Source organism: Diospyros lotus, chromosome 9, assembly GCF_014633365.1.
Source record: "Diospyros lotus cultivar Yz01 chromosome 9, ASM1463336v1, whole genome shotgun sequence".
Lineage (NCBI taxonomy): Eukaryota > Viridiplantae > Streptophyta > Magnoliopsida > Ericales > Ebenaceae > Diospyros > Diospyros lotus.
In genome coordinates this window covers 2,748,399-2,768,874 of record NC_068346.1, presented here as the reverse complement: position 1 = coordinate 2,768,874, position 20,476 = coordinate 2,748,399, and the positions used below count along the sequence as shown (strand labels likewise).

At 34.9% G+C, this 20,476-nt stretch overlaps 4 protein-coding genes across 14 annotated transcripts in view; 2 read left to right on the top strand and 2 right to left on the bottom strand.

The window, feature by feature from the left end:
• The window catches only part of LOC127810373 (uncharacterized), a 49,769-nt gene that overhangs the window by 541 nt on the left and 28,752 nt on the right, over positions 1-20,476 (bottom strand). For 2 of the 5 annotated variants that reach the window (XM_052349815.1, XM_052349812.1), the window contains exons 1-12: positions 14,602-14,734; positions 7,638-7,912; positions 6,265-6,362; positions 6,061-6,147; positions 5,583-5,979; positions 5,033-5,175; positions 4,746-4,943; positions 4,555-4,645; positions 4,297-4,465; positions 1,238-1,348; positions 1,060-1,156; positions 267-367 (exon numbers count right to left, since the gene is read on the bottom strand). In XM_052349815.1, the coding sequence (XP_052205775.1) occupies positions 340-367; positions 1,060-1,156; positions 1,238-1,348; positions 4,297-4,465; positions 4,555-4,645; positions 4,746-4,943; positions 5,033-5,175; positions 5,583-5,979; positions 6,061-6,147; positions 6,265-6,362; positions 7,638-7,793 (1,575 nt within the window). In that variant the 5' untranslated portion in view covers positions 7,794-7,912; positions 14,602-14,734 and the 3' untranslated portion in view covers positions 267-339. Of the gene's footprint in view, positions 1-266; positions 368-1,059; positions 1,157-1,237; positions 1,349-2,035; positions 2,139-4,296; positions 4,466-4,554; positions 4,646-4,745; positions 4,944-5,032; positions 5,176-5,582; positions 5,980-6,060; positions 6,148-6,264; positions 6,363-7,637; positions 7,913-14,601; positions 14,735-18,586; positions 18,721-20,476 lie in introns of those variants that run through there. The other 3 variants (XM_052349814.1, XM_052349813.1, XM_052349816.1) reach the window with 3 other exon arrangements.
• Positions 9,189-16,769, top strand: LOC127810374 (RHOMBOID-like protein 9, chloroplastic). Its single transcript, XM_052349817.1, has 7 exons — positions 9,189-9,337; positions 11,740-12,310; positions 13,144-13,336; positions 13,468-13,633; positions 14,626-14,796; positions 15,185-15,339; positions 15,648-16,769. The coding sequence occupies exons 2-7, from the start codon at positions 11,746-11,748 to the stop codon at positions 15,883-15,885; spliced, it is 1,488 nt and encodes a 495-aa protein (XP_052205777.1). The 5' UTR covers positions 9,189-9,337; positions 11,740-11,745; the 3' UTR covers positions 15,886-16,769.
• LOC127810381 (membrane protein PM19L-like) lies at positions 16,496-18,737 on the top strand. Of its 3 annotated transcripts, XM_052349836.1 has the most exons (4): positions 16,511-16,652; positions 16,783-16,960; positions 18,463-18,511; positions 18,598-18,737. In XM_052349836.1, the coding sequence occupies exons 1-4, from the start codon at positions 16,520-16,522 to the stop codon at positions 18,700-18,702; spliced, it is 465 nt and encodes a 154-aa protein (XP_052205796.1). In that variant the 5' UTR covers positions 16,511-16,519; the 3' UTR covers positions 18,703-18,737. The 3 variants fall into 3 exon arrangements, with proteins under 3 accessions (XP_052205797.1, XP_052205796.1, XP_052205795.1); XM_052349837.1 differs by having other exon boundaries at positions 16,496-16,634; positions 18,463-18,634; XM_052349835.1 differs by having other exon boundaries at positions 18,463-18,634.
• The window catches only part of LOC127810378 (14-3-3-like protein GF14-C), a 38,134-nt gene continuing 36,732 nt past the window's right edge, over positions 19,075-20,476 (bottom strand). For all 5 annotated transcript variants that reach the window (XM_052349828.1, XM_052349827.1, XM_052349831.1 and 2 more), the window contains 2 exons: positions 20,074-20,190; positions 19,075-19,313 (listed from right to left, as the gene is read on the bottom strand). In XM_052349828.1, the coding sequence (XP_052205788.1) occupies positions 19,251-19,313; positions 20,074-20,190 (180 nt within the window). In that variant the 3' untranslated portion in view covers positions 19,075-19,250. The remainder of the gene's footprint in view (positions 19,314-20,073; positions 20,191-20,476) is intronic.

The window sequence follows — 20,476 nt, the reverse complement described above, 5'->3', positions numbered from 1 at the left end:
ATATTCAGATCTTGGTTTTAGGGAGTAGAATAGAAAATTTTACTGGTTTTTGTGTAAAGTAGGGCTGGATAAATGAGAAAAAAAAATGGCTTGAAAATCTCTGTTTGAATTGCTTGTGAAATGTGAACAAGCTCAAGTATATTTTCCTTTAAATTCATCAACTACATATGGAAACATTCGAGTGGTTTATCTAATACCAGTTCCACACCCAATCAATGCCTGATGGATAACAAAATCACCAGAGAAAGCTATGCGCAAAACAGTACCTTAATTGCATTGACTAAATGGCAGCAGATTAATTAAATTAGGCCGCTTTGCTAATTTTAGAAGATAGGTCCATCAGGAATTCTTTCCAGACCTTCTTTTCCTGTAACAAAAAAGAAAAAAGAAAATCTCACTTCCAAAACTGCCATTGGAACAAAATGATTATCTAAATGCAATCGAAGTCTGAAAATTTTCTGCTTAATGCAGGTTACATTTTGCCGATAACCTATGCCCACATAAGATGCTTGTACCCTAACAAATGGCGAATGAGTAAACAAGTTACCTCCGCATCCCAAAACAAGGAATTTTGCACTCTCTGTAAAGTTCAGGAAATATAAGAAACTAAAGTCTATAGATAGTAGATGCCCAGGACAAAGCATAAAAATTGGTTTTCATGATTGGAGAAATGTGTTTTTATACAATTGATTTGAAAGCAAAAAAAAAAAAAAATGATTGGATTGTAATATTTCATTAGAACTGTTTCAAATAGTATTTTGAATTCTAATAGTGAACCATAAGTTTACCCCTGTTACACCTTATTGCATATCACATTTCTCTTACAAATCCAGGTACCTACCTAAACAAGCTGTGGTCTAACATTGCCCAGTAATGTATCTTTAGATTTTTTAATGGGATCAGATTATTACATACCAATTTTAGAAACAAGGTTGCAAGGAACAATCATGAAGAAAACAGAGATTTTTAACATTTAAAAAAATGTCTATAGGAGGACCTAAGACTAGAATGCACGCATTCATACCCTTGTATATACAAGTTGGATATACATTCCATTACCTTAAAGAAGAAATGGATTTTTGAATCTCTTTTTCCTGCTCGACGTCAAAGGTGAACCACTTGTCACCAGACTCATCCGAGTCCTTGGTTCTCACATCTGTAAATTGAACAAAAAAAATAAGCATCCTAACTCACTACTGAATTCTTAAAAGTCTAACTGCTAAAGTAATCACCTAACCTTGGAGGAGAATAGTAGGATTGTCAGAACTTCCTTTTAATTTCCAATATTTGTGCCCCGCAATGCCCAAAAGGATTGGTTCTGTCCTAAGAGAATCAGATCTTTCGTCCTCTGAGAAAATGGTTCACACACAGGTCAGGTTATCATGCCAAAGACACTAAATTTAAGGAAGAAGCCTCGGAAGATGCAAAACATAATTGATAAGGAAATGACTTCTGAGAATTTGGACATAGAACATTCTACAATGATAACATTTGCTCATATAGGAAGATTGATTTATATTTCATAAGTTAATCATACAACAAGGGCAAACCAGCCTAAACTGCAACAAATAAATAAATGCATTAATGAAAATGTTGAAATTGGAAAGAAACCACGTTTGAATTTGTTAAGGGCTTCCATCATTGTCCTTCAAAGAACAAGAGATCTATTAAATTTCAAAGAGTTGTCTTCGACAAGCTTAAACCCACATTCAGGTACTTTTTTTTTTTTTTTGGTCCTAAAACCTTTGATCTGCCTTCTTCACTTCTTCTTCTCAAGATGAAAATCATGGTCATGTAGATCTATGAGAGGCTCGGCCCTGAATATATACTGATCTAGTATCAGCCATGCCAAAAGGGATGCTATGCAGCAGGTGTATTCCCGTAGCAGGGGACAAAGCGTGAACCCACTTGACAACTGCATTTATTGTTTCTATATAACTATGCACTTGTCAAATACGCTTATTTTCTATCAATAAACACATGAAAAGCGCACTTGGCAAGTGCGTCTATTGGTTCCATCACCGAATGCACTTACCAAGCGCGTTTATGCCTTCGGCATTGCTACAGAAGTGTCCCTGCTTGCATGACAGATGTTGTGGCACTCCTAATACTAGATTGGTAATCATTTTCAACCGGACCTGTTTTGGAAAAAAAAAAAAATTAAAAATAATATTATTTTAAAACCATGTTCAGCTTGTTGTTTATTCCTGTTCTATTTTTCTTTTTTCTATTATTTTCAACATCTCTAAATTAATTATTTCAATTAGCAAGACACCATGTTCAGATGGCTGTTCTCTTCCTACTCTGTATTTCCTTTTTCTCTTTTTTTGTATTTTTTTTTCTAATAATCTAGTTATTCTCTTTTTCAATATCTTTAAATTGTTTATTTCAATTAGAAACACACCACAATGCAAATATTGTATATACCTCAGTTCTCAATTTTACTTAAAGTCTGTTGTTTAACTAAGATTCTATTTTTTTAAAAATTTACTTAAATTAATGTTTTTTTTATTTTTTTATTTCATTTAACTGTGTTTTATGCCATTATGAAACTAATTTTTTATTTATCATTTAGCACTTTGTTGAAATAATGTTAGTTGCTATTATAGTGTTGGCTATTTGTCATTCATAATTTTATGGTTTTGCATTTACCTCTTTATAGTTTTAAATTGCAAAAATGGTATAAAGTTTTTATACACATTATGAAAAATGTGCTCGCCATGCCTATGAGGCATGTGCCTCTGCCTTGTGCCTTGCACCTCAGCTCCAAGCACTCTTTGCAGCTCAGTGATTTTTTGACAACTATGAAATATTAGACGATTGGAAAGAAACAATTATAAGAGGGATCCATGAATTAAATTTGCAATAATTTTTGTTGTTGGTAGACTGGAACTAAAAGGTGAAATTTTAGTTTTCTCATAAAATAAAACAATCAAGGAAAATACAATTCAAATAATAACATATCAAGCCTTAATCCCTCCACGTGTGTTGTTTGATCCAATGTGTTTTATGTGGACTATTGGCTACCCAACACAACCCCCCTCCTTTATATGATCTTGTAACATACTGTAAATAGGAACCCACAAGTGGAGTTTTCAGACAAAAAGATAAAAAGTAATCTAGTACAATATTACCAATTTTGTTAAAAGATAAACACAAGATTTCTTGGATAATCAAAGCTAGGTCATCATCTAAAGAGATTGATGATGAAACAAATATATTTAAAAGGTAACCAAATTAAAAGAGGGTCACAAATTTTATACAGCTGTAAGGATAAGGAAACTGATATAAAATCTAATATAAATCAACTAAAATTCAATGCTAATGAAAAAATTAGAAGGGCCAAGAACTAATAGACCACCCAAAACTATTGCAACTTTAGTCAATTTGCTTCATTTTAAATTTCTCCAGAGCGACAAAAAACAATTGATGACATTGCAAATGTGCAAAGAATTTTCTATCACAAGGATCAAAACAAATCCAACAGTAAGGTTTAAATTTGTCTTACTACTTTAAGGAGGTGAACTGATGACTATCCCTGAAACTGACTAGTAAGTTCATGTACAGGTTATGAGACATATGCTGTATTGTACCTTTTCAGTACCTACCAAGCTCCATTTAGAGGGGCATATGGCTATTGCACATATTCTAAACTAGAGGGGGCATATGATCAAGAGATAAAATGAGATAAGAAATTAGAAAAAGGGGGTCGCAAGGCCTAAAGGGTGATGAACCAAGCTACACCTGAAAAGCCAGAGACTAAATTGTTAAGCAACTTTCAGGGCAAACAAAATAAACAAATCCACCTCTCCCATGATTTATTGACAAGGTGAACATAAAGGAAAAAAGAGATTGAACACAGGTTACCAAGACCTGAATATAGGTATATTACAGTTCTAATAGAATAATCCCTTTACCTGACAGGGATAACCTAAAATTAGAGGCTCATTAAAACAACAATCCCCACTGTGGGGAAATTAAAAGCTCATTAATATAATTAAATAAGTGAGCCATGCCAAAATGTTTAGTCATCTGAAAGATCATATAACTCTAGTCACTAGTTTATATTTTCTAAAATAGAAAGAGTAAATTCTAGCACTAAAATAAAAGCAAGTTCAATTAGGATCACAACAAGCTTGACTCAGACAAATGTGCAACATACAAGGTCAGGTGAGATAGTTAAGCTAAGTCAAACTCAATGTCTAAACATTATCTAGGAAGTCAATTTAACAGCCCAAGAACCAGTTCAATTGTTTTTTAACAAACATTCTAAAATAATCACATTTCAGATCATACCATTAGGTACCATATCTTTCAACTCCAGCAATTCAGCATGAGCTTGAGCTGCTTCAATTTTAAAGCGTGAAACAGAAGCTTCATTCTCAGCAACTGAAAGAGGAGCACCATTATGTGAAATGATAGCTTTGCACACCTCGTCCTGCATCTTTTGCTTCAATTCTTCCTCCTATAAGGGGTATCAGTTCAAAAATGAAAAACACTTAACATTATCATATGTCATATGAAGGCCAGAAAAGCCACCCATGTCTTTGCTACCTTATGTTTTGCAGCACGAACTCTTTCTTTTGCTGCTTTAATCTTTTCAAAAAAATTTGAATTTTGATCATCTATCCAGTTCCTAATTTTTCTGCAATGAAAATTAATTTATTTGTTCATAATTTGCTGCAAGTAAGAGAAGCCTTGAAAAAAGAAAACAGAAGAAATAAGTAAAAAACCTTGTCACTTACTTGGTGCAAAGAATTTCATCGCATAGAAAAGCCAAGATCCTAAGCCTTTTTGAGGAGTCTAAACTACTATAATCCTCAGCTTCCCAGCCAAACCCTTCTAGCTTCAGTTTTTCCCATGCAAAATGGGATCTGAAGATACAATTCCGTAAAACATGCAGCCAAGAATCCTTGCCATGTTTTGAAGTTATCTTTGAAGAGCTGAACAGATGATGAAGGAGATATCAGTACAGTGTTCCATACTAATATAGATCTAATTAGCTACATATTCCTAACTTCAAGGTCCGTACTCGCCACTCAGGTCCTCTAGTATCAGCGACAGTAACTTGATGTGAAACTGGACAACTGGAGAATATTTTCCTTGGCACCCACGTCCCCCATGTATTAGCTCTTGAAGCAAATATACAGGTTCCCCTTCCTTCAAAACAAGAATCTACCAAAGGGCAATGTGTGAAATGGAAAAGGTGAGAAAATTAGACACTAGCTTTTTTTCATACACTGCATACAAAAGATTATTGAAAAAAGTACTAAATAGAACATAAGAGCCAAACATGAAAGCAGTAGCAAATGGTAGATGTTAATGGAGATTACTCCTTAAAATTGCATTAGAAAAGCTCCAATGACTAAAATGAAGTCTAATGAATACTTGAAACCACTCTTAATAAGTATGGTTACCTAATTTGTTATAACAGTTCCGAGCAACAAAAACAGCGCACACAATATCAAAAGGTTTAGAGTCAAATGGGATGCATTTCACTTGACAAATTGAATGAAACTGTTCAGAGTCAAACGATGCAAATTTGCATTCATTCTCTAATTATTAGAAGAGAAGTTCCTTACCTCCTGAAAAGCAGCACAGAATTCCAAGAATTGCAAGCCATAGCCTACATCCCTTGGCGGTAGGTCAATGCCAGCTACAGTTATCAACTCAGTGCCCTCGGGCAATGAGATGTCTTCACCAATGCATTTAGTCTCTTTCAATGAACTCCTAGTTCCCCGGTTGCCATCTTGGATCTCTATTAACCCTTCCTTAGAAATTCTTTGCCTTTTGGCTTTGGGATTACTCTCCTTCAGCAAAATTTCATCATCTTCTTGGTTACCATCCACAGCTTTCACAATATTGGCCCTACCAAAACTTTCAGGACCTTTAACATGGAGCAGCTCTGAAACAGAGGAAAAACCTTCTGCTTTTGCTGTGTGCACCAGTATACCAGTGGGCTGGTGGCCACGTTTCTTCCTGAAAAGTCAAAACTTTTGAGACTCGCCAATGTAATTACTTTAAATACCAGTCAATAATAGAGAAGGTCAAACAACAAACATGCAGACGCTGCAATTGCAGATGCCTCTGCACTTCGGACAACTCCAGTCCTCCAACGCTACCATTTCTTCTGCCTTTTCTCCATATCTGAACAAAATCAAACAAATCAATTTTATGAAATGACATATAGGCTGCTACCCACCAGCAAAAGGAATAAATATATACAAAAGAGCTGATGATATGAAGCACATTATTGTCACCAACCTGTTAAAGAGGCATTTACGACAAAATTTCATAGTACATGGCCGGTCCTTCTTGTGATTCTTGCATGATCCAAAAATATTTGTGATTTTCTGACGACACTGCAAAAATGATTTGTTTCAATTACAAAACAGATAATACCATAGTAATGAAAAGTAGGGAGAAATGTGATTCAAATCTTGATTTGTGCAGCAAGTTGGTGCTAAGAAAAAGGAGTCATTGTTCCCAAGTATGACTTCACAACTATTTATCAAGAACGATTAGTACGATTCATGACTCAAGAAAATGATAACCTCCCAACATTTACACTTTGCATATTATATGAATTTTCTTATACAGACTCCTATGCTGTAAAGCAAAAAGCAACATAGAATATGTTACCCAGAACAACAATTGACCTCCTTCCAAGAGTTTGTTGTCACTAAGCACATTTGAACATATTGATGCGTATTTTCTCAGAACCAATGGACCCCGCCCAGCCAGCCCTAGACCCTAAAACCCTAAACCCTATTAAATGGACCCATCCGGGCCAGCCCACAATATTATTTTAATTTATTTATTTATTTTAAAAGTATTGAATTGTTAAATTTACTTAAAATATATATTAACTATGCATAAAATATAATTTAGTATTCACATGCATTCTTATGTAAATAAATTTGAAATATTATTTGACCATTTTGAAATGAATGTAATTATGCATAAAATATAATATACATTAAATATACTAATATATATTATCTTGAAATGCTGAAATGCTGCACACAGCACTTCAATTTTGGGGGTGGTAATGCATAAAATATATTAATTAACAATGTATTTCAAAACTAATTTTATAAAATATTTTCAAATTTTAACATTTTTTATGTGAGTCAAGTCAAGTTAAGGCTTGGTCGAGCCATAGATAGGGCAAGCTTGATCTGACTCTTATCACAGATCGAGTCAAGCTGAGTCCTAGGCCACATATCTTAAACTAGAACGCCCAATACACTAGGTCCAGCTTGGCTCTAATCTATTGCTTGCTACAGTAGCCTCAATCTTTTCTTTCATAAAAGGGAAAAACCTTTTGTTATCAAGTATGTAAAAGGCCCAAAACCACCCAAAGAAAATTAAAATTTCCAAGCAAACTCCCTAACTACTTTTTCGCAATTCAGTTGGCGGATCCCCAATGTGAGCACAGATCTACGCCGGTAGCCACCGCTTAATTTTCCATAAAATGCACAAAACAGGGCATAAATTCAAAATCAACCGTTGATCAAAAAAAAATATCAATTACTTGTTGCAGAACCCGTGAGTAATCCATCCAAGTATAATCCAACCTTCCCCAATTCCCTATGAATCTTATAAGTGATTATGAGAGAAGCCGAAAGCAATACCTGATGACAAGTCTTCCCCACGCGCAGAGAAGAATTTTCTTCCTTCTTGTTCTCGTCGCGGTCGAGGTCGCGGTCGCGGTCGCCGGTCCTGCTCTGCTGATTAGCTGAGTCCTGAATGGATACGAAGACTGAAGCAGCAGCCGCCGCCGCCGCCATTTGCCGCCGATTCTTCTTGCAGTTGGTCGGAAACTGGACGGCAAATATTTCAGATCAGACGCGCAGTCGTCCTGTTTGCGGTGGCGGGAGAGCCTGAATTTGATGGCGTGTATATGTACCTGGAAAATGAAATTAGGGCATAAAGAGAGGAGAATGATTTTCGCACCGATATGGCGCACCGACTGGATCCCCCTTTTATATATAACAAAGGAGAAGGGGTCTTAAATGGAAAATCACTTTGCCCGCGGTAAATACATTGTATCTTCTCGGTGCATGAATCACTGTCCGTATAAAAGGTAATGTAAATTTAACCATAATAATTATATTATTATTGCGTGGAATAAAGTGGATTCAAACTTAAGGAAAAAGACCTAAAATTTTATTAGAATAAAATATTCACGTATACATGTCATAGAACATAGAGTTATTAGATGATCGATAAACCTAAAAGAGCATTAATCGAGTGACTAAAACTAAATAATTAAGATCAAGTGGCTGGGTAATCTCTTTCGATAATTTCTCTCAAAATCTTTAAAAGACCCTATCAAAAATTTACGAATAACTTGCTTATTATTATTTAAGAAACTCTTGTGAGCTACCAATATCTTTCCTTACACATTCAAAAAATAGATTTAAATACCCATCGAGAATTGTGGCTCTCCCCTACACCCATCGATCTCCTCTCTCTATAAATAGGAGCCTCGTTTTCTAGTAAAAATATACTAACAACTCCAAAAATTATAACTATATTGATTTTCAACACTTCATTTGAGAGATTAATTTTAGTATCAAAAGACTTAGGGGTAATGCTCACTCATGCCTCTAAATGATTTATTTCCTGCAAATAATGATCAAAACACTATTTCACACAAATAAATTTATTGTTATATTTTAGCAATAATATATAAAAATTTTAATAATAAAATAGTCATTGGTATTTAAAAAAAAAATTATAAAGTATAATGTCATTTACTCAAATTTATTAAAATTTTTAAAAAACAATAAAAATAATTTATTTTATCTTAAATATATGATCTCTAAATCACAATAATTTTAAAATAATTCTATTATTTTTATTTAAGTTTATTTAAAAATAAAAAACTAAATTAATATAATTAAAGTAGTCCTTTATTTAAAATGACATATTAAAAAAAGATCAGACAAATTGAATTCTTATTTCATTGTGGAAACCGTACTGATGGAAAGCTTTGATTTGCGGCGGGGGACAACCAGATCAGGAAGTAGTGGTTCGGAGTCGCGTGTTTGTACACGTGGCGGGAGTTGAATGGGCCGACGGCGATAAGGAATCAGACTGATGCTGCCTGCGTGACCCTGTCCCATGTTTCTGTACATTTATTTTCTATATCTGGTCATTACAATGTCCGTCCATTAATGGAAGTTCCACTCATCTGAGTATTTTCTTCTCGGCTGTCTCTTCCATCTCACCTTCAGCAACTCCAGTACTAGCACTGATAGAAATGGCACTTGCCTTCTCGCCCATCATCTATTGGATGTGAGAATTTATGCTGCTCGCCTATATATAGGTGCGTTTACGCGTATGTATATATGAACTGTTTGTAGAAATGTCTGAACGAATACTAAATGGGTTCTTTGTACGTGCCAATATGTTTACTGGGAACTAAAGTAGTTCGTAATCCGCCCATATGTTTTCTATTTTTTTTTTTTATATGAAAACTCAACAGTGTTTGGCCCTTGGATCATGCAATCTGTTTTTAGCTTAATAACGTCAGAGGCCCATTGTGTCTGATAAGTAGTTTATTGCTACATGATTTGTCAAATATACAGTTCGTGTAAAAGGTCCTTGTTAAGGCATTCAAAACCCAGTCTCTGAATTTGTGATCTGCTAGTAGTGGAATGGAAATGAGTAGGATGGAACATAAAATATTTTCTGTGTGTTGGTGAGAGCACGGGATGGAAAGTAATGTAAAACACATACACCTTGCTTGGCAGAGCTGTAGAAATAGATGAAATAGAAACATATTATGTAGCAAAAAAGAAAAAAAGAAATAGAAACATGTTAAGTGGCAAATGACTGTTATGCTCTCTTAAAATCTTAAAAGATAGAGTTTTGTTAACTGAAGGAGAAATTTAAATGACCCCCCCCAAGAAAAAAAAACGAGTGAAAAAAAAAAAGAAGAGAAATTTGAATTTTTATAAAATTATTAAGTTTAATTTTGTCAATACACAAAAATAAAATCTTTCCTCTATTTCCATTCTATCCATGCTTTTGGGCGAATGGATGCAAAGTGTTTCCATCAATTTCCGTTCTATTATTCTTGGCTTTCCTAAATGGGATAAACCATGTCCATTCATTTCTATTCTATCTTCCTCTCCTCAAGGGACAACATACTTTATGACTTTTTTTTCTTTTTGGCTCTGTTTTCTCAACCTTATTATCTCTTCATAACAAATTTTACATTTCCTTCATATGCTGCTTAATTGTCATTGTTTCTCTTAGGCCAATCAAGTGCTCATCACAATTGGTAAGGAATAAGGATAGTCTAGCCTCTATACTATACTAGAATTTAATTTTAGACATCACTCTGTATCATTACAAGTTATTAGTCCAACGTAACTCAACTAAGCTCTTTTCCCGGATTGACCTGATGGCTACCTTGATTCTTTTTACTATATTCACTCCTTTATTTATGATCTCTATCCAACTTACTTGTGGCCTCCCACAAATTCTAGTGCTATCCTGAATATGATTGTTGTCCCTTCTCACAATGGAGTATGTTTTGGTCATACTTTATTTGCTCAAACCATTTCAACTGATTTTCTTTATTTTTTTCCTCAATTGATGTTATCAATATAATCTCCTGAATGAATTCATTCCAATCCTATTTCTCCTAGTTTTTCCATCCATTCAAGTTAGTATCCTCATCTTAGCTGCATTCATTTTGCTTATATGTAGTTTCTTGGTCATCCAACATTGTATCAGATAGTGTTGTTGGTCTTATATCTATCTTATAGAAGTATCCTCTTGACATTATATGTACACATTGATCATGCAAAACACTAAAACCAGCGCTCTATTTTGTTAATTTTCTAGGTTACGTAAACACCAATCTATGCACTTTCATGTAAAGATAAGGCTATCTTAAATTTACTCTCCAATGTTCTAAATTATCATTTACCCCAATATTTTATTCATCCACTAAATTAATAGCGTTAGCAAGCCTGCAATAAGAGGAAAATCTATGGTCTTTCCTATGGCAGTACTTGTTTGGTCATGCTCCCCTCATGTATATCTTCTACTACCTTATTGTGATGCATTTCTTTTCTTCAAACCCCACCATATCAAATTTACAAGTGTCGTATGCTTTCTCCAAGCCTGTGATGATCACATCAAGATATTTCTTCTATTGCCTATAACTCTCCACTATTCTTGATAGATAGGTTGCTTTAATTGTTTACCACCTTGATGTAAGTCCAAATTGATTATCTGGTATTTTTGTTTCAACTATTCACCTTTTCTCTATCACTTTCTCCCAGAACTTCATGGTATGACTTCTAAGCTTAATTACCCTACAGCTAATGGGATCAATCTACTTGCGGATCCACTTCTTTGATATTGTTTCCTATCATTAAAAGTAATAGGTAGTTTATTAATCACTGTTTTAATATGGTAGAGATTATTAGTAACATGATAGAGAAGTTTCTTGAATTTGTTAAAAAAATTAAGGTGTGTAGTCAAGGTCCCTATAAGGGACTGCCATTGCCAATTTTTTTCCTCAAAATGTTGAATTTTGATATTAAGCAGTTTCTTGGCCATGAAATTTATTGCACCATTAATTCTTATCAGATCATTTTCATTTAACTTGAGCGTTCTTGACTGTTCTAATTCATACATGGACAAAAAATGCATTACTTCTGTTTATGGGTACATACAGTTGCTGAGAAATTGTTTCCATTATTTTTTCAGGTACACATGGCCACAGTTTCAATGTGCTATAGGATGTGCTATAAAGATCACTCTCTTTTAAATCCAAAAGAACTTAGAGAGAATGTCAAGCACTCCCAGTTTGGCTTTATTGCAATCCAGGAGAATTTTGGTTGTCTCTCTTTAGTTTCTAGTGGATCATGCAGACCAGTTGTGAATAATTCAACTGGTACTCTATCAAATTTTAGTACAAGAAAAAATGCAAGAGTTTCTCAAGGAATAATTTTCAGTAGAGGGCTTTTCACTTTCAAAACCATGACTAAACCATTTGTCCAACATAACATGCACATGGTGCTGGGCCATCTACGATTCTGCTCCAGTAAAGCTCTACAACAACAAAAATCACCCATCCTCTGTCATGCATTTAAGTCTAGTTTGAATCAGAAACAATTAGAGTCACTGGATGCTTATTTTGGAAAACTCAAGCAAGATGCTAATCGACCTTCTCCAGCTTCTTTCAATAAGAAGGAAGAGATTATTGAACAAAGTGGTTCATTCAAAGCCAAAGAGGTGCTAGGATCACTGGAAGGTTATTTTGGCAAGGTTGATAAAGGTAAAAGTTCAGTAATTGTTTTGTCTTTATCAATTTCCATGGGTGCGGGCATATCCTTGATATGGCTGGGAATTGAGTGTGCTCTTAAGAAGGTTGATATTGTTTTAGGGGCACAAATTTGCTGAACTTTGGAGCAGAATATGAACAACATTGATATACTTGACCTAGTATTTGTGTATGACAGAAAATGCTGAAAATTCTGCTAGTGAGCTCATTTTGTACTGATGTCTCACTATTAGTTGTTCAATCATCATGTCTTCTCTCTTGCTCATAGTGACTGCTTGTACTTTAGCCTGAGGGATTTTTCTTTCTGTTGTTAAATATTTCAACCTATAGTAGAAAAGAAGCATATCTCAAGGTTAAAACTGTATTCTGATCAAATGAGTATCCTTCCAAATTCTAGCTAAGAGCTTCTCTTTGACTTATTTATATATACATATATCTACATGTTCTTGTTACATTTCTTCTTCCATCACTAAAGTTATTCTTCTCTGATCGCAACATGAGGAGTCAAATCCATTGAACATGATTTAGATGAGAAGGCAATGTAGTTCGGTGAATGTGCAAAGTAATAGAGGTGAAGCATTCACATGAAATCGTTTTGGCAATTGTCTATGGACATGATGCGGACTTCACCAATCATAATCCAAGAAGGTGTAAGTGTGAGAGAACAATTGAATGTAGTTAAGAACAAAAGATTTTATTATGTTTATGTGATCAGGGATTTTTGCTATGTCATATTTGGTAACCTTAACTGAGGTATATATCTAGTTTTGGTAGTTTTTTTGGGTAATAAGTAAAATGGATGATATAATGTTATTCCTTTCATTCAGACGCAAAGTCAAAAAACTACCTGCCACCAGCTTCTCATGGCGAAACTCCTGAAGCAGCATCTCCACATTCTGTCAGGGAGGATTCTAGAAGAGCTGGATGGAAGAAACTGAAGAGATACATGAACTTCCAAAAAAGGGATAGTGAGGGTGGTCAAAAGAGTTCGTGCAATGAAATATCCGATATGTACTTGATGTAATATATCTATTTTCTTATTTGCCTTTTTGTTTGATATTGCATCATTTCTCTTGCCAGCGATTTATGTTTATGCATTGGATAAATCCTTGGCTGATACTTTTTCTGATAATCTTAATTTCTTAATGCAGAAGCATGTTGGTTTCTATAAACATTGCAGTTTTCCTGTTTGAAATAGCAAGTCCTATCCGGCACTCTGACGTGGAGCTCTTTTCACTCCCTTCACTGTATGGAGCAAAGATAAATCACTTGATTCTACTTGGAGAATGGTGGAGGCTAGTTACGCCAATGTTTCTGGTACAAGATTGATGATTGGGTTCGTGTTTCTTTTCTATTACTGTTTGTCCATTGTTCAGTTACTTCTGAATTAATTTGTTGTGAAGCTGTGTTTGTCTATGAGAGGAGTTTATCAATTGAAACTTGCTGAATAATAGGCTGCGGCTACAGAGCAATTCGACTGTCCTAAATGTAAAAAGATAATGCTTTACAAATTGAAAATTTGCAGAGATTTCAAATGTTCTCATAATTGAATTTCCTTCATTTCATTTCAATGCCCATTATTACTTAGCAAAAAAAAAAAAATGCCTCTTATTTTACTCAACTGGTTGAGAAAAAATAAAATGAAATGGTGCTTGTACATGCAAAAAATGCTGTTGTCATATCATTCTAGTGGCAGTTTTTGCGTAAAGATTCTTTTTTTTTTCTTTGGGTGCTAAGTGTATAAAGATTCTATATGAATATTGTTTTCCTAAGTGAAATGGTTCAACTGGGCTTTCTGTTACTTTTTAGGTATAACTGCCCTTTATAGCATTTTATTGAACATTAGAAATTCAAAATATATCATGAAACCACTTACAAATTCTTTAATTTATGACCGAAGCTCCGCTAGGAAGTTCAATAGAAGACACAGAGTATACTCTCTTAACTGCAAACTGATCATCTAGTAATCTGTCACATATTTAATTTTTATTTCCCTTTGATTGCTGGGTTCTTGTTTTGTTGTTTTCCTGTTTGAATGAAAGAGGTGGAAGACTTGTTGTACAAAGGTGAACCCATATGCTGAATGTTCACTTCTGAAAAAATTGGTTCATAAACAGGTCGTAAAACAATATGAACTCATAAAAGATCCACTGACCAAAACAATAGACTGGTTTCAATTCCATGGCATGCCTAAGAGCTAAAGAAGACTGTTTTAAGTTCATTTTATGCCCATAAGTTCCTTGACCAATAAAAAGTATTAGATTTTAAAATCCAAGATATGTTACCTTGAAAGTGCTTTCTATTTGCAGCACTCAGGAATCCTTCACATAGCTTTTGGTTGTTGGGTGCTTCTCACTTTTGGTCCTCGAGTTTGCAGAGCGTATGGATCCTTCACATTTCTATTGATATACATCCTTGGAGGAATTTCTGGTAACTTGACAAGCTATCTTCAAACACCAGAGCCAACTGTAGGTGGGACGGTAAGCAGCACTGCAGTGGTTATGGTTTCTTCTGTCCATTTAACATTTATTTTTGTTTTCTGCATCCATAATTTGTTGGTGCATTTGTTTAGTCTCCCTGGTTGTTTTGTCACTTTTTTTTTTTCCCAGCAATTCCTAGTTTTGATAGATTTTGTAAAATATACATCACTGCTGCATAAATAACACAGTAGAAGTGATCTTGTGATCTTATTCTCATTTCAGTGGGTTTCAGAATTTTAAGATCCATTATCATCATGTAAATAAAGACTCTTGATTTAATTTCCTTGAATATTCTTGTTTGTAGAGAATTCAAAAGGAAAAAATTAAAATAATTATGTGTCTGTTTAACTTGAGATGCTACTACCAATCAGTTCTCTTGTTTGCCCAGGGACCAGTATTTGCTCTAATTGGAGCTTGGCTAATTTATCAAATTCAGAACAAGAATGTCATTGCGAGGGATAATTCTGAAGACATGTTTCAGAAAGCTGTAATTGCTACTGCCTGCAGCTTCGTTTTGGGCAATTTTGGTCCAATTGATGACTGGTTAGTTCCCTATTAACAAGTTTAGGTCTGAAAGCGAAAGAGCAAAGTTGTCATATTAACTATAATCACAATCGCATATGTTAAAATGGTATGACTTTCTCTATAAACAATTTTGCTTGCTTATGTGCATTAAATTTGAGAAATGACCACCTCAATCGATACATGAAATAAACACACAAGCTGTATTTTCTCCCTGTATTACATCATCGATGTCATATGGTTTACAACGTGACAGATTATATCTAGCTATCAATATTTTCTTCCCTTCTTCCCTTTTTTTCACCCCCGGGGGGTGTTTAATGCTGCAGGACACATTTTGGAGCACTTTTTACTGGTATGATTTATGGCTTTCTCGCATGCCCAATTCTGCAAATGGGTGACAGATCTTCAGAAAGTGGTCAAGATGAAAGAATTACTCTCTTTGGACAGTATGCCGATCCTTGCAAATCAGTTATGATATTCTCCATCTGTGTTCTAGTTTTAAGCTCCTTGCTATTCATCATTGAACCTCCCCTCAACTCACTGCCAGTGGGCAGCCTCTTATAGCTATATTAGTGTTCTTAGTAAGCTCTGTGTGTGTGTGTGTGTGTGTGTGTGTGTACGTGAGAGCTGTATGTATGTGTTGACAATCTGTTGGAGATAAATGGAAATATATATGTATATGTATATATATATATATTTGTAGCAGTAACAGTGCTGCTGGGATAAAGTTTTTTTGATGGGTGGTTCGAAAGGGTAGATGGAAGCCCCTTTTACAAAATTATTGCAGAATTTTGTGTGGAAAGAAACAGTGAGACTTTAGTGCAATTTTGTTTTGGGAGACAAGGTGTAATTGCTGTTGCAGTGTGGTACCATTCAACTGGATGAGATGGTTTTTTCTGGCGTTTTATTCATTTGTGAGTCGGGATGTTTGTTTCGGATGGTATTTTCTATTATATTTTTTGATGTAATGAAACACTTGTGTTAAGTTGAGCCCTCCACCAGAAACTGCGTACACCCGGCCAACCCAGCGCCCTGCAGCTTTCCCATCACCTCTCTCTCTCTCTCTCTCTCTCTCTCTCTCTCCACACGCACACACATCTATTTATATATGTATCATACTCAAAACGGAAGCTAGAAGATAATTGGAATTTAAGGCAGATATTAGCTAGGGAGGTTGAGGTTGTGGGAGAAGAAATTGATGGCGATTGGAAGGAGAGCTAGAAGCCTGATGGGGCCTATCTTAACAGCCAACTTCGTTGGATATCTAATCTTACTTGGACTCGCCGGATGGTCTCTCGACAAATTCATCGACGGTGAACAGAATCACCCTCGTCAGTCCCACCCTCCCTTCGCCTCCCCCCTCCTCCCTCCCTCTCTCTATGTTTGTGTTTGAACATTAACGCTTCAACATTTTGAGTATTAATTGGTGCTCTTCTTTTTGTCTCTAATCTACACGTATAGATTTAGGGGGGAATCAGTCGACTAGTTTTATGCTGGTGTTTGCGTCGCTTGCTGGGGCTATTGGTGTTTGTTCGGTGGTGGCTGGGTGGGTGCACCGCCGCGCCTGGCGGAGCGATAGCTTGGCCGCCGCAGCTTCTTCGGCAATCGCCGGCTGGGCCCTAACAGCCCTTGCTTTTGGGTAATTCCATTTCTTCTCATACACCTTGCGGATACATTAAAAAAAAAACAAAATATGGTGTACATAATTATTTTTTATCAAATTTATATTTTTGTTCATGCAGTTTTACTATTTTTTTTCTTTTGTTTACGCAATTTTTTTATTGTTTCGATTATATTTTAAAATTAAATTTTTATATTAATTTAATTTTTATATTCTGACATTTTTTCATGTGAAGTAATTTAATTTTTTATTATTTTAATTACATTCTTAATTTTTTTAAATTAATTTAATTCATATATTTTTATGTATAAAAAAAATAAAATAAAATAATAAAATACACGTTATACTATGTTAATGTCAAAGTGTATAATATGTTAATGTCAAAGTGTATAAGTTAAATTAATTCGAAAATGTAAATTTAATAATATAATTGAGATAATGGAAAGTTTAAATTATTGCATAAAAAAATTAAAATATAAGAATTAAATTAATTTAAATATATAAATTCAGAGATTTAATCAAAATAACGAAAAATTCAAGTGATTATATAAAAAATAATATAAAAATACAAAAATAAAAATATAGATTTAGTGTAATTATTTTGCACTTCTTAATTTGGGTGTTCATTGACATTGCTATGAAATTTTTTGTTATCCTAAGGATGGCTTAGAAGAAAACACTTTTAAGATTACAATAAATCATGTTAGAAATATTTTTATAGAGTTGTTATATGTATTTAATTGATAATTAAAAAATGATTTAATTAACCAAAAAAAGTTCTTTAATAATAAAATTACTAGCAATGCTCTTGAGAAAAATATTTACATAGTCTATAGTTATAACTATTTGCTAAGTATAATTTATTATAATTTAAATGTTGTTCAAAAATTTAGGATTTTTAATGTTTTGCTTCTTAACCCATAGCATAGATGGTTTGATGCATATATTTGGAAGGTTGGAATAATGTAAAATTATAGATTCAATTCTAATTTCGTATATGCTTGTATAATTGGTTGTGTTTATCCTAGGGATCAGATCTCGGGCTTTAACTCACAATGAATATATTTGTATATCTAAGCAAAATCAATGCAAATTATAAATTTTGAAGAGACTAAAACGATCCAGACCAAAAACAGTCGTTCAATCTCTTAATTTCCCACATTACAAAAAAAAAAAAATGCTTCACAACAAACACTGTGTCTTGATTTTGGTTTCACAATCGAGAAATGGCTTTTGTGTTAGCAAAGAAAAAGAAAGGGAAAATCTAAATTTTATATAAACACCACAAAGAACTCACAAGAATGCTTTTATTAAAGAAAACACTTTGTTTTTTTTGGCTTCTCACCATATGGCCGAAACAGAGGTAAAAAGAAATGTTACATTATAAGGCAAGCTAGTTACTCTTTAAGAGTAAAAATGGTCTCTTTGCAAGGGCAAAGAGAAGGCTCTATAAGATGAAATTATGAATTTTTGGAACATTATTTGCTTTGATTGTACTTTATTAATTTTCCTAAACACAGGCTTGTATGCAAGGAGATCATAATGGGGGGGCACAGAGGAAAAAGATTGGTAATTAGCAATGACACATTGCTCTTCCTTTCTCTGTTGTGTCTATGCATTCAAGCAATAGCAATGAAAAATTACCTGGATTGCAGCAAACACTGGAAGCATTCATCGCAATATCAACCTTGAGCCAGCTGCTGTATTTGTTGCTCTTGCACGCCGGCATGTTCGACAGCCGGTTTGGACCGTTGTATTGAAGCCATGGCGGCGCTGCTATGACAAACAGGAGCAAGATTGGTAATTAGCAACTTTGCAGCATGCATTTGTTTCTGTTTGATCCTATGAGAACTTGCTTGAATTGTCCTGAAAAATTTGTTGTTTCGCATGATATAATCATCGTATGTGTCCATTTTCACTTCAAACTTTGTTGTTTCACACACACAGACAGTCCATCGAGTTCTAGGGATGTGTCGATGTGTTCATCGGTGGTCAACCAGATGCTGCTGCAGTATTGGTACTGCCATGATGAGAAGTACTGCATCATGGTGTTCAGCTTGATGCTCTGTCGAACCCTTTCAGAAACAGAGAGTCCCTCAAGAAAATCATATTGGAGCAGGAAACAAAGGAAATAGCCATACCCATCAAATCGTATTAATTTGATCTGCAATAAACAAGCTTATAACCAATAGGAGCAGTACAATCCTGGGCACACCAGCACACAGATTATGGAATGTTTCTGCAGACTCCCAAAAGTACAATCCATGTTATGATCACAAATGAAAGTACAAACTACAGCTCCTACAAATCACTGCTGACCCTCTGGGGGCTCGCGCTTTGAACTTTCCTTGATCTCATCCCCACCTTCATCCTGAAATTAGAATAACATAATCATCAGTTCAAAGAATACCAGTACCAGTGGGGGGTGGGGGATTCAAATAGAACTCTGGATAAAACAAGCCTTGAGTGAGTTCTATGACTCTGTCGGGGAATAGTAGCACTGGAGAGCTCTCTGAGTTAGAAGCATGGGAGCCTAATCCAGTTTGCATTGAGATTTCAACATCTGTGACATAACTCTAGCCAACTTGTTTTGGTTGGTTGGCTCAAAGTCTAGAACATGGGTTTAGTATTGGCATATTATTTTGAATTGTCTAAATTCAGAAGTGCAAGGAAGTTGGACAAAATGGACCATTTGAGTTGGTTACAAAAAGGTTTAAGACACAGGTTTAAATTTACATATGCAAGTAACCAGCATATATTTGACACACAAAAAAGACAACTAGAAATGAAGTTATTGCTGTAGTTTGGTTAGTGAGAAGAATGCAACAACTAGACACTCCAACGAGGAGCATAGGTATAATGAAAGAAATTTGTAGCAAAGGTGGTAAAGACCAAAAAAAAAACTTGTTAGGAAACTCTTAAGCATGACATGAGATATGATCATAGATTGAAAAGTTGAAATTCATACAGTCAACCCTGTATCGTGAAATTAAGGTTTGGTGTGGTTGTGTTATTGTCATTAGTAACCAACATATATCACACAAGTGCACGTGCACATGCAACAAGCAGTAAGGACATGAAGTAATGGCGCACAGAAAAACAAATACAGGAAAAAAGGGATAGAAAGAGACCGCAACATCAGAAGTCCATAGTGTCAGATTGTCCCGAAGAAGTTGCATGATCAATGTGCTATCCTTGTATGATTCCTCACCCAATGTGTCTAGCTCGGAAATAGCCTCATCAAAAGCCTGCCAAGTACCGAGAAAAAAGGTTCAGTTGTACTTCTTTATAAGCATGAAAAATGGGGCCACACACAGATAAAATAGTTCAGCTATCTGAAAACAATTGGAGAGCCCAGACTAGAGCTACAACGTATACAAGACAGATTGATTCAGTAGGCCCAGTCAACTTGACATTGCAGAAGGCAGGGCCGCCTCCATATCCAAGATTAGTTTGCAGTCTACCTTCCAATGAACAGAAAGGACATTTTTGTGACGCCATATGGTACCATCAAACTGCGACCACCCAGTTTTA